At 42.2% G+C, this 12441-nt stretch overlaps 1 protein-coding gene across 1 annotated transcript in view; it reads left to right on the forward strand.

Annotated features, from left to right (window-relative positions):
* Nucleotides 1–11687, forward strand: part of DNAAF9 (dynein axonemal assembly factor 9) — a 78194-nt gene extending 66507 nt beyond the window's left edge. Inside the window, exons 30-37 of the mRNA XM_021292872.2 lie at nt 2164–2299; nt 2653–2739; nt 3824–3930; nt 4633–4707; nt 5523–5725; nt 7766–7831; nt 9065–9158; nt 11003–11687. Of these exons, the coding sequence (XP_021148547.2) occupies nt 2164–2299; nt 2653–2739; nt 3824–3930; nt 4633–4707; nt 5523–5725; nt 7766–7831; nt 9065–9158; nt 11003–11115 (881 nt within the window). The 3' untranslated portion in view covers nt 11116–11687. The remainder of the gene's footprint in view (nt 1–2163; nt 2300–2652; nt 2740–3823; nt 3931–4632; nt 4708–5522; nt 5726–7765; nt 7832–9064; nt 9159–11002) is intronic.
* The last annotated feature ends 754 nt before the right edge of the window (nt 11688–12441 follow it).

Below are 12441 nucleotides of genomic sequence, written 5' to 3' on the forward strand. Positions count from 1 at the left end.
AAGTTTTTAAATGTGTACTCCCCTTCAGTCTCTCTGAAGAGTAACTGTGTATTGGAGAAAACTTAAATCTTTCTGAAGCTGAAGTGGAAGCAGAAATGTCTGTGTAAAGATGCCTCTGCAAGGATTCATGTGCTTTAAAGACTCTGTAAAGATCAGGAATCCCTGTAGGCAGCAGATCACGGTGTGAGCGTCATATTCTGCTTTAAATAGTGCTGAGCTGGGGGCAGGGTAATGCATCCTGGTTCAATCATTTAAGGATAGTAAAGAGTTTCTTTTTCTGTACCTGGAAAGGGTCTGAAATGAGCTGCAAAGCTTGAGCGAAGAACTGACGTTCCTAAGGCATTCGAGACACCAGTGACATCCCAGGGCGTCAGTCTCTGGGGAACTGGGCTGAATTTCATTCTGCTGTAACATCTTGATATAATTGGAAAGCAGAAACACTGAAATGAGTGCGGTGATAAGTGCGCGATGTCGTCTCGTGTTCTTTTCCTTAATGAGGATCCTCCCGGTGCCCATTGCGATGGTCAGTGTGTTATTTCTGATTCCCTTCGGAGACATCTGCTGTAGCAGCACTTAGTTGTGATTTAACACGGAACTCGTCTCGTAGCTGGCAGGACAGCAGGTGTAACGTGACGGCTGCGTTGTCACCGGCAGATCTGGGACAGGTTTTGCTTGACAAGAGGAACCGTTTCAGGTGCAAAGCGGAGGGATCCTGTTAGGCCTGGGGAAGGATTTGCTTTTCTGGTGACACAGCTGAGTCTTTTGGGGAGTTGGGGCTTGGGACAAACAGTTACCTCATTGTTTGTTACCTTTCTTGATGCCTTGTGGGTTCAGACTTCTCTTGTTTTCGGAAGCAGCAGCAGAGTCCAAACCTATTTTTACCTATTTATCTTTCTACACGTTGAATTTGCCAAGAGGCTTTAAACATTATTATATTTGGTTAAACAACTCCTTCTCAAATTGATTCTTGTGTGAATTTATTCTTTTAATTAATTGATTCTTTTGATTAACTGAGTCTAAATGACTTCTGTTACACAACCTAATTGAAAGAGAAATATCTTGCCCTGGTGTAGCTCGTTTTGCCATGGCATCCCTTCCCCAGTAGTCCAGTCATCCTCAGTGACCGGTGCTGTACCAGTAGGCTCATGTGTTTAATTTTTAATAGTATTTTCACTAATTCATTGGAACCCCCAGGTTACAGGATCCTGCCTCTTTCCCTTTGAGTCATTCCAGTGACTTGTAAGGTTTGTCTGCTTTAGGATATGTCACTCACGCACGTCTATGGGTCGTGACAAATAACAGGTGTCTGTGCTGGCTGCCCTCTACATGCAAAGTAATTAGTTAATGATAATTCTGCCTTTGGTTGTTCCACAGTGTGAAGTTAGGTTGGCTTCTGGGTAGGCAAAAGAGGAAAGGTTCTTTGCTTGGTTTTTTCTTGTGCCCAGGTGGCCAAGAAGTCCAATGGTGTCCTGTCCTGTATCCAAACCAGCGTGGTCAGCAGGACAAGGGCAGTGATCCTTCCCCTGTGCTCTGCATTGGGGAGGCCACACCTGGAGTATTGTGTTCAGTTCTGAGCCCCTCAGCTCAGGAAAGAGATTGAAGTGCTGGAGCGGGTCCAGAGAAGAGCAACAAGACTGGGGAAGGGACTGGAACACAAGAACCATGGGGAGAGGCTGAGGGAGCTGGGCTTGTTTAGTCTGGAGAAGAGGAGGCTTAGAGCTGAGCTCAGCACTCTCTAGAACTACCTGAAGGGCAGTTCTAGCCAGGTGGGGATTGGTCTCTTCTCCCAGGCAGTCAGCAATAGGACAAGAGGCCATGGGCTTCAACTCTGCCAGGGGAAATTGAGGCTGGAGATGAGAAAGCAATTCTTTGCAGAGAGAGTGGTCAGGCATTGGAATGGCTGCCCAGGGAGGTGCTGGACTCACCGGCCCTGGAGGTTTTTAAACTGAGATTGGCCATGGCACTTAGTGCCATGATCTAGTCAATGGACTGGAGTTGGACCAAGGGTTGGACTGGATGATCTCTGAGGTCTTTTCCAACCCAGTCGATTCTGTGATTCTTTTTGTTCACCTTTTTGTTTTCCTGGCTGTTATATCACTTAACCATGAATTAGCCACTGGTGCGTACCTGACGTGTAAATTATCCTCTGAATTCCTTACACAGGACTGGTGAGTAACGTGGTTTTCACAAGTCACGCGACTGATCAGAAGCATCCGCTGCTTGTGCAGCTGCAGAGCCTCATCCGAGCGGCAAATCCGGCTGTTTCCTTCATCCTGGCCGAGAACGGGATTGTGACAAGGTAACGTTCGGCATGGCCAGTACCTGTCATTTTGGGCACGTGGGACACGGGCACTTAGGAACTCGTATTCTCTTGTTTGTTAACTTACACAAAGGAGATGCGGATTTTTCGTAATTGCTTCTCATGTAAAGAAATCTTCCCTTGATGTTTATGGTCATATAAATACAGGCATTAGGAAATATATATTTTTGTTTGCCGAGTATGACTTATGTTACGGTAGCTGTCACACTAAGGGAAAAATACTCTTAATTTTACTGTGACCAATGCATTCTGGTTGGTGTAAGTAGCATACAGATAGTAGCTATTTTATTGAACTTATAAAATTAAATATCTTCGTCTTCATCTTTTTATAGGAATGAGGATATTGAATTAATTCTCTCAGAAAGCAGCTTTTCAAATCCTCAGATGATGAGAGCTCGATATTTGATGTATCCTGGCTGGCAAGTATCTAGACTGAGAAATATTAAAACTGTTTTTCTAATTAACGTGAAGATTAAAAAGTCTCACTAACTTAATTTATATATGTATTTTTTCAAGACTACTCATTTGGAACAGGCCATAGCTTTGTAAATCATTTTTAAGAGAGAGCTGATGAGTATTTGTAGTAGATACACGATTGCCATCCTTTTATGGGGAAAAGGATCCTTTCTGGACACCATTTAAATCAATGGCGAGATTACTGTTGCTTTTTAGAAGAATAGACAAGAGCCCTCTGGGAATGAACTGGGAAGGATTGGGATGGGTGAGGTCAATAATGAGCGGAGTAATTTCTTTGACAGCTACTCAGCCTTACTGGAATGAACTTACTATGTCAGTCTAGCTATTAGCAGAACAATTATTCATAAAACCCAGCAACTTTATTGACAGTCTTGGCAGAGGCGAAGGGCACAATAACACACGGTACCAAGCTTTGTCTTTAATAGCGAGGGATAGTTTTCATGGTTCAGGGCTCTTTACAACATCTTGTTGCACTTATCTGTTCTGCACCTCCTTGGCAGAAAATCTAAACCTGTCAGCCCTTCTAAATGCTGTCTGACTGTTTTCTACTCACATTTCTGGTGTTAGAAGCAGGATGTATTTACCGTACCTTGCCAGTTCTGCATGTATAGCTTTTTATTCATAATTCTTGCTCTAAATTGGACGCAAGTAAAGCTCCTGAAGTCAACTGGCACAAAGCTTGGGATGTCAGAGCTGCCTGTGGAACCAAAGGGAGAGAAAGCAGGAAAAGAAAGTATTTAAAACCTTTGGACAGTTGTTAATAGCACGAAAGGATAATTTGTAGGTAGTATGTAAGAAAAAAAGAAATGCAGCAGAAAGAGCCTCAAAAGGAGCCCTGAGCTCTTTGAACAACCTCCTACTGTTAGTATCACATTTTCATGGGTGTCTTAGAGAAGAAAGCATCGTGTTTTTCTTCCTATGAGCAAGACTTAGCTGGGGTGAAATAATAGATGTTTCAGCTGTTAGATGAAAAGCACAAGCACGTGTGTTTTCTAGATGTTGAACCTGTGTGTTTTTTGTTTGAAGGTATGAAGGTAAATACAGAGCTGGGCCCGTCTTCCCTCCAATGGTTCAGATCTGTGTGTGGTTTAATCGTCCTCTAGAAAAAACACGATTTGTGACCAAGTGCAAAGGTACAAGTGAACTTTGACTGACTTGATTTAAATCCCAGTTTGAAATACTGAGGAATAGAGGGGAAGGAAGGCTCTGATGTAAGCAGAGTTATTTAATTACTGCTGAAGTAAACTTTTAATTGAGAATTCGGCCTTCCTTCCTTAAAGTACAGTAAATTGTCGTCTTTAGTGTCTGCTCTGGAAAATTGACCCATAATTTTATTCAGATGAAAATCCAATTTAATATTTGGTTTCTAGAGACCAAGACACTTATCTTCATATGTTTGCTTTTTATTTTCCATTTGATTTTATTTAGTAGTGTTGAAATACAGCTTATAAGTGACGGTCAGCTTCTACTTTTATGCCAAATAATTCTTTGTAGCTACCAGAAAATAGGCTCAGCTCCGTGTTAGGCTTCTAGAGTAGATACATAATCATGCCTCTCCTTCTTTCCTTAGCAAAGCAGTGTTAAGGAGCACCATTTTACTTTCCACACACTGTAAGCCTTCATTATGCCAAACGCATGTTATTTCCCACCTACCCCATAGCAAAGAAATGAGAACATCTAGAAATGTTCCGTAGCGGGGCTGCGGGGGACCCTGCGGCTTCTTCCCCCAAGCACTAGGATGTGGATTAGAGACCTGTAGCGTAGGTCTGACCAGAAACTTCTCCAAGGATGAGAACAATAAGTGAGATAATCTGTTTGCCTTCTGTTTCAAACAGCGATTAAGTCATTGCTCAAGCCAAGTCCTTTTTCTGGAAATATTTATCACATCATGGGCAAAGTGAAGTTTTCAGGTAAGGGCAAATTACTACTTATGACTGTATTGGAAAACTTATTATAGGTACTGTATTGTTTATACACCAATGCATCGATGTTAAAGTAGCTTAACAATTATTTGGATATCTCTTTTCCTCCTCCTCCTCCTCCTTCTCTCTCCTTTTCCTCCTCCTCCTCCTCCTCCTCCTCTCTCCTTTTCCTCCTCCTCCTCCTCCTCCTCCTCTCTCCTTTTCCTCCTCCTCCTCCTCCTCCTCCTCCTCCTCTCTCCTTTTCCTCCTCCTCTCTCCTTTTCCTCCTCCTCTCTCCTTTTCCTCCTCCTCTCTCCTTTTCCTCCTCCTCTCTCCTTTTCCTCCTCCTCTCTCCTTTTCCTCCTCCTCTCTCCTTTTCCTCCTCCTCTCTCCTTTTCCTCCTCCTCTCTCCTTTTCCTCCTCCTCTCTCCTTTTCCTCCTCCTCTCTCCTTTTCCTCCTCCTCTCTCCTTTTCCTCCTCCTCTCTCCTTTTCCTCCTCCTCTCTCCTTTTCCTCCTCCTCTCTCCTTTTCCTCCTCCTCTCTCCTTTTCCTCCTCCTCTCTCCTTTTCCTCCTCCTCTCTCCTTTTCCTCCTCCTCTCTCCTTTTCCTCCTCCTCTCTCCTTTTCCTCCTCCTCTCTCCTTTTCCTCCTCCTCTCTCCTTTTCCTCCTCCTCTCTCCTTTTCCTCCTCCTCTCTCCTTTTCCTCCTCCTCTCTCCTTTTCCTCCTCCTCTCTCCTTTTCCTCCTCCTCTCTCCTTTTCCTCCTCCTCTCTCCTTTTCCTCCTCCTCTCTCCTTTTCCTCCTCCTTTCTTCTTCTCATTGTTAGAATCTGATAAAGTGATTGAAGTCTGTCACAACACATCATCGAATTCCCTGAGCCTCGTGCCCGTTCCAGAGGGGCCGACTCCTCCTGATGCCAGAAGTGAGCACAGAGATGGCAGCAATCAGCAGGAATGTTTCCTCGTCTTTGTGGGCTGCTCTCTTAAGGAAGAGGATATCAAAGACTGGCTCCGAGAAACTGCAAAACAGGTCCGTGGGCATGTTTATTTTTGTTCAGTGCGACCTGTTTGGCATTTAACAACAAAAGGAGGAATCTGAATTTCTCAAGTGGCTCTTTTTTTTGTTAATCTCCTTTCTCTTCTACCAAGGTATTAGCACTGCAGGGTGTAAATGTATTTCAGACAAACCGTTTGTAAATGCCTATGTTAATTTGTGTATTGTTTTAATATCTGCTACAGCTTGTTCATGGATTGATCTGCTCTTGAACGCTTGAGCAAATGGAGTTTGTCCAGAATAAACACAAGATGATTTAGCTGAGACCTGATTGCCAAAAGCTAAAATGTAGTATTAAATAAATCCTCTTGAAGTACCTGAATGCTGCAAAGCTGAAAACTTGTTTTGATTCACTAAATTAAACCTCTTTGGAAGTAATCCACTGAAATGGAGGGTACAGTTCTTTTGTCTTGCTTATTTTTTTAAGTGCTCAGCTATGTGAGACTTCATGTATTTCTCCATGGCTGATGTTCCTATGCAGTAGAAGCTGGAGTAAGGAACAGGGAACATGTGCATCTTAAGAAGCCCAGAAGGCACAATTTTTAGTTGTGGCGTCTTGCTAATTTTACACAGGGACTGGCACAACCTGACTAGGAATGTGGGACAAGATGGTTCAGTGCTATACAACCAAGTAATGCCAGCACATATTATTTTTGCCGCGCTACATGTTGTCTTAGGTAGTGAATCTTGAGGTTTGATTTGGAAATGGACTTCAACAGAAACTGCTCAACCATATCAATTAGATATTTTAGCACTCCAGTTGGAACCTGAGCCTGTGGTTCCAACTGTGCTCTTTTGTGATGCCTGTTTTAGGACGTTTGTTAGTTAAAAATACTCACAGTTACTGCTTTGTGGCTTAAGATTTGCATAGTATCTCCAAAAAGTTGTGTAGGAATGGAAAAATGTTTCTTGGAGTCTGTTCTTGGAGCTATTAATATTTCCAAGGTGTTCTGGTTCTCACCTCTGTTGTCCTGGCAGGTTGTTATTTCACGACAACTTCTGTGGTGATGTCTTATGCACTGTATATATCACCTAGCTAATAGAACTCCCTGGAATATTATTTTGCTTTTTTGAAAACTTGGAACTTCAAATCAAATACGTACCACACATGTGAAGTGCTTCCTCTTTGAGAAGTTCAAAACTATGAATAGTCTTTGTACAATCTCACTACTCATGGTGAATTTAGGATTTTGGCTAATCACAGAATCCCAGAATGTCAGGGGTTGGAAGGGCCCTGGAAAGCTCATCCAGTGCAATCCCCCATGGAGCAGGAACACCCAGATGAGGTTACACAGGAAGGTGTCCAGGCAGGTTGGAATGTCTGCACAGAAGGAGACTCCACAACCCCCCTGGGCAGCCTGGGCCAGGCTCTGCCACCCTCACCAGGAAGAAGTTTCTTCTCATATTTAAGTGGAACCTCCTGTGTTCCAGTTTGCACCCATTGCCCCTTGTCCTGTCACTGGTTGTCACCGAGAAGAGCCTGGCTCCATCCTTCTGACACTCCCCCTTTCCATATTGATCCCCATGAACGAGTCACCCCTCGTTCTCCTCTTCTCCAAGCTAAAGAGCCCCAGCTCCCTCAGCCTTTCCTCATGAGAGAGAATCCTGAGAGGTGCTGCATGAAATAAATGAATTATAAGACTTTCAGACTATAAACTAGACTGTTATTCTTTTTTTTCCTTTCAGCAGAGCTGTATTAAAGTTGTATTTTTAAAAGCCTTTTAGATTTGTCCTCTCTAATGGTGCCTTTTTGAAAACACTTAATTTTTACTTTTGTTTTCAGAACATAGTTGTGAGTACTTTAATATAATTGAATAATTCTATCCAGAATTTAATTTTTAAAATACATGCTGTGCTGTGCTTGAGTATGATAGAAGTGATCAGAGATTTCACAGCCTTTACCCACATTTTCAAGAAAGAATTTATTTTATATGGTTTGGGGTTTTTTTAATGTCACTAAACTGTGATAATCACATCGTCACTCAGTTTATAACTGTGTTCTCATTCTTCATACAGAAACCTCAGAGGAAAGCCCTGAAAACCCGAGGCATGCTGACCCTTCAGGAGATAAAGAACATTCACGTAAGTTAATTTCATAATTAATTAATAACAAGCCCTTCTTCTGCCTCATTTTCTTCAATATCCATTAGTTTGATAGCGAATCTCCCATACCTGCCATAACAAGTGTGCTGAGTACTCAAATATTGAAGTGCTTAGTGTCTTTTTCTATACTTGAAACATAACTGAGGTTGGCCAGAGGGGATTTGAGATATAAATCTTGTTCAGCCCTAAAAAGCAGGGGGGAGTGTAAGATATTGGACAAGATTTTGGGTACCATTAGGGCCTTTCCCCATTTTTTTTTTTTCTCCCTGCTCTGTCCTGTGCATGTTGTTACTTGCAAATTAGAGAATCACAGAATCCCAGGATGTCAGGGGTTGGAAGGGACCTGGAAAGCTCATGCAGTGCAATCCCCCCATGGAGCAGGAACACCCAGATGAGGTTACACAGGAAGGTGTCCAGGCGGGTTGGAATGTCTGCACAGAAGGAGACTCCACAACCTCCCTGGGCAGCCTGGGCCAGGCTCTGACACCCTCACCCCCAACAAGTTTCTTCTCAAATTTAAGTGGAACCTTTTGTGTTCCAGTTTGCACCCATTGCCCCTTGTCATGGCACTGGTTGTCACCGAGAAGAGCCTGGCTCCATCCTCCTGACACTCCCCCTGTATATATCTGTAAACATTAATGAGGTCACCCCTCAGTGTCCTCTTGTCCAGCTCCAGAGCCCCAGCTCCCTCAGCCTTTCCTCACACGGGAGATGCTCCACTCCCTTCAGCATCTTGGTGGCTGCGCTGGACTCTCTCCAGCAGTTCCCTGTCCTGCTGGAACTGAGGGGCCACAACTGGACACAATATTCCAGGTGTGGTCTCACCAGGGCAGAGCAGAGGGGCAGGAGAACCTCTCTGACCTACTGACCACCCCCTTCTAACCCACCCCAGGATTTAGCATCCCAAATGTCTAATCCTGCCCTCATCAACTACCATTGGGTTTTAAGTGCTGTCTGTGGAGTTGGGTTCCTAAAAATTTGGTGTGATTATGATTAGTGTTGCTGTTCCTAACTCCCCTACTCTATATGGATGTCCTTTGTCATACTGGCTTTTTGGATCACTCCTTTATAGCCAGAAGCTGTACCTTGCTCTCTAACTGCTAAATTCAGCACAAGGAATTTTTCTTGGATCTTTTTAAGCTTGTTAGGATCGTCTCCAATCAGTTTTGAATTTAAAATATTTCATGAACACTATATTCTTTCTTAATGCAGGTGAAGCGCCACTTGGATCCACTTCCAGCTGGTTATTTTTACAACGGGACACAATTTGTGAACTTTTTTGGTGACAAAATGGATTACCATCCATGTATCCTTTACAATATATGTGTTTTTGGTGAAGGTTTTAGGTAGGCAACATGCTATGCGAATCAGAAATGCCAACTGTCAAAGCAGATGAAGTAGTGAAGCGCCAGTTTGATTTGCAGGTATTAATGTGAAGGGAAGAGTGTTGTTCTTTAAATCTGTGCATGGCTATTTGCCATTTAAAACGTACTATTTAAACCCTTTTTCAGAGATATGATCTAAGGAGCAGAATAGAACCAACAAAACAATTCCAAAACTGCGCGTGAGCTCACGGAGAGAATAATTTATGGGTCACAGCTTGTCAAAGGAATGTTTTTCAAACCAAACAGTGCTGTAATATTGCTTAATGCCTGGTCATGACTGATAAAACTTCCAAAGGAATAGAATTTTATGTGCGTGCACACACTCAAGGAAAAACAACCAGAGGTTGGTTTAGGTTTTACTACATCACAGGTTTTTTTTCTGTGACATATTTTGCCGTGAAGCTGATGTTAAATGATTGCTCTCATTTCTTAACTTGGTATAAGAAAAACCTCATTGAATGCATCGCAGTAATGTCAACGGGGCGTGCAGAATTAGGTGCATTTTTGTGATCGCTTTTAAAACTCATTTAAGCAAGTAAAACCTTATTTTAAAACTATTTCAGCTTCGCAAGCAGTACGACTTGCCTATCAAACTGTGACACAGACACGTTGATAAACGCACCATCCTTGCTCGTCTTATTTGGTGTCAGTTTACAGAACACAAACCGCAGGTGCTGTAGGGGCCTCTGCATTTCTTGTTTTATTACCAAAATTGCGAATTTGGTTTGATCTTTCCAGTTTACTTTTCACTTTAACTTAACAAACTTTACAAAAATCCAAGTGGGTTCTGTGATTCTCTTTTGGAATAAGAACGAACAGTTGTTTTCTGTCCCCTGTGGGACAATTTGAAACCAAGACTTGTGTCTGCAGGGTCAGCTCCTCATTAAGTTATACTGGCAGAAAATAGCCTAATGACAAACTTGGACTTGACTATTCACTGAACCTTTACCAGCATCTTGTGTTTGACAATAAAAGATACAAGCACTGGTAAAGCACTGATTTTATATTCTTCTTTTTATATTTTAGATGATATTCTTATTTTTATATTTTATATTCTTTTTCTTTTATATTTATGATCTTATGTTCTTCCTCTTGACTGGGAAATGGCTATTTTGCAACTCCTTATTCCCCAGTAACAGAGTAGTTGTGATTAACGCTGACTTTGGGATCCCCAGAAGGTTATATACTGAATTTCTGCTTTCTCTAAGTGTCTCTGAACTGGCACACCCTGAAGAGAAGCTGCCAAATTAATTTATACCATGATTAAGTTATAAAAGACATACCCATCATTAACCAATTGACATGAGGTAAATGCTTTCTAACCACCTGCAAAACGAGGGGGTATTTTTCAAGTTTTAGATCCTTCTACGTGACAAGCGGGAGACAAAAGGTTAATTAATACATTGGGTGGAAGCAGAGTGCTTAGTTAATATTTAACTAATAATTAATAGATGTATTGTAAGTAAGAAACTAAACAGTAATAAGTAACATCATCAGTTATTTCTTAGTATAGGTGTATTGTATGTCAAAATTTCCCAAAATTGTAATGCATATGTAATAATTATTTGAATATAAGCAACGTGGGAGCATCCAGTTGTTGGAGCACTTATGGAGGATGATCCCCAGTGCTGATACAATAAAAGGATGCCGCTTACCAGTGTAATTGACTCTGCTGTTAAGTTCATTTCTCTGTTTCAATCCTTCACACCCCTGTGTTCTTTCCTAATGAAGCACAAATGTGTTTTCCTCAGCTTTTCAATCTCAGTAATGGACCAATTCATGAACGATTACTTGGAAGAAGCCAACAGGGAAATAGAGAAGTACAACAGAGAACTAGAAGAACAAGAATATCATGATCTCTTTGAGCAGAAGACATAAGCACGTGCGTTCTTTGCATTTCCGAACCACCTACTGTCAGTAACCAAAAATGCTCTTGTCCTTGCTGGTTAACTAGAAAATTAACTCAAGTTTTCAGCAGTCCTTTTAAAACTAAGATCATTCCTGTAAGGTTGGCATTTTAATATGGTAACTGCTTAGCTGTTTGTACTGTTGGGTTTGTTTCCACTTCACCTTAATTCCAGACTGTAAAAAAACGTCACCTGGAAACTTATTTAAAAGAAGAAAAGAAGCAAAACTATTGTTTCCTGGCAGGTTGGAATGTGATGGTGAAATTGGTCCGTCGTGCAGATAATCAAACCACTTTAATCCCTCGGTGTCCCTTGGAATTTCTTGCACAGGAGCAACCGATGAACAGTGGTGCATGTCACTGTGTGGGATTGGGGGGTGTTCCCAAAGCGAGAAATGGGGGAACATTTAAATAACTCGGAAGAGTGCCTAATCCCACTAATGTTAGGGCGTTCCCAAAGCGAGAAATGGGGGAACAATTAAGAAAATTAGAAGAGTACCTAATCCTACTGCTCTTAGGGTGTTCCTAAAGTGAGAAATGGGGGGATGCTTCAAAAACTTGGATGAGTGTCTAACCCTATATCTGTTGCTGTGTTCCCAAAGCAAGAAATGGGGGAACATTTAAAAATCTGTGTTGAGTAACTAATCCCACGGCTGTTAGGGGTGTTTCTAAAGCAAGAAACGGGGAAAAAATAAACAAACTTGGATAGGTAGCTAATCCTATTGCTGTTAGGGTGTTCCCAAAGCGAGAAATGGGGGAACAATTAAGAAAATTAGAAGAGTACCTCATCCTACTGCTCTTAGGGTGTTCCCAAAGCGAGAAATGGGGGAACACTGGAAAAACTCGGATGAGAACCTAATCCTGTATCTGTTGGTGTGTTCCCAAAGCGAGAAATGGGGGAACACTGGAAAAACTCCGAAAAGCGCCTAATCCTACTGCTTTTTAGGGTGTTCCCAAAGCGAGAAATGGGGGAACATTTAAAGATCTGTGTTGAGTAACTAATCCCACGGCTGTTAGGGGTGTTCCCAAAGCGAGAAATGGGGGAACAATACAGAAACTCGGATAGGTAGCTAATCCTACTGCTTTTTAGGGTGTTCCCAAAGCGAGAAATGGGGGAACTCTTTGAAAACTTGGATGAGTGTCTAATCCCACAGATATTAGGGTGTTCCCAAAGTGAGAAATGGGGGAACTCTTTGAAAACTTGGATGAGTGTCTAATCCCACAGATATTACGGTGTTCCCAAAGCGAGAAATGGGGGAACAATAAAGAAACTCGGATAGGTACCTATTCCTACTGCT

This window comes from Columba livia, chromosome 4, assembly GCF_036013475.1.
Source record: "Columba livia isolate bColLiv1 breed racing homer chromosome 4, bColLiv1.pat.W.v2, whole genome shotgun sequence".
Classification (NCBI taxonomy): domain Eukaryota; kingdom Metazoa; phylum Chordata; class Aves; order Columbiformes; family Columbidae; genus Columba; species Columba livia.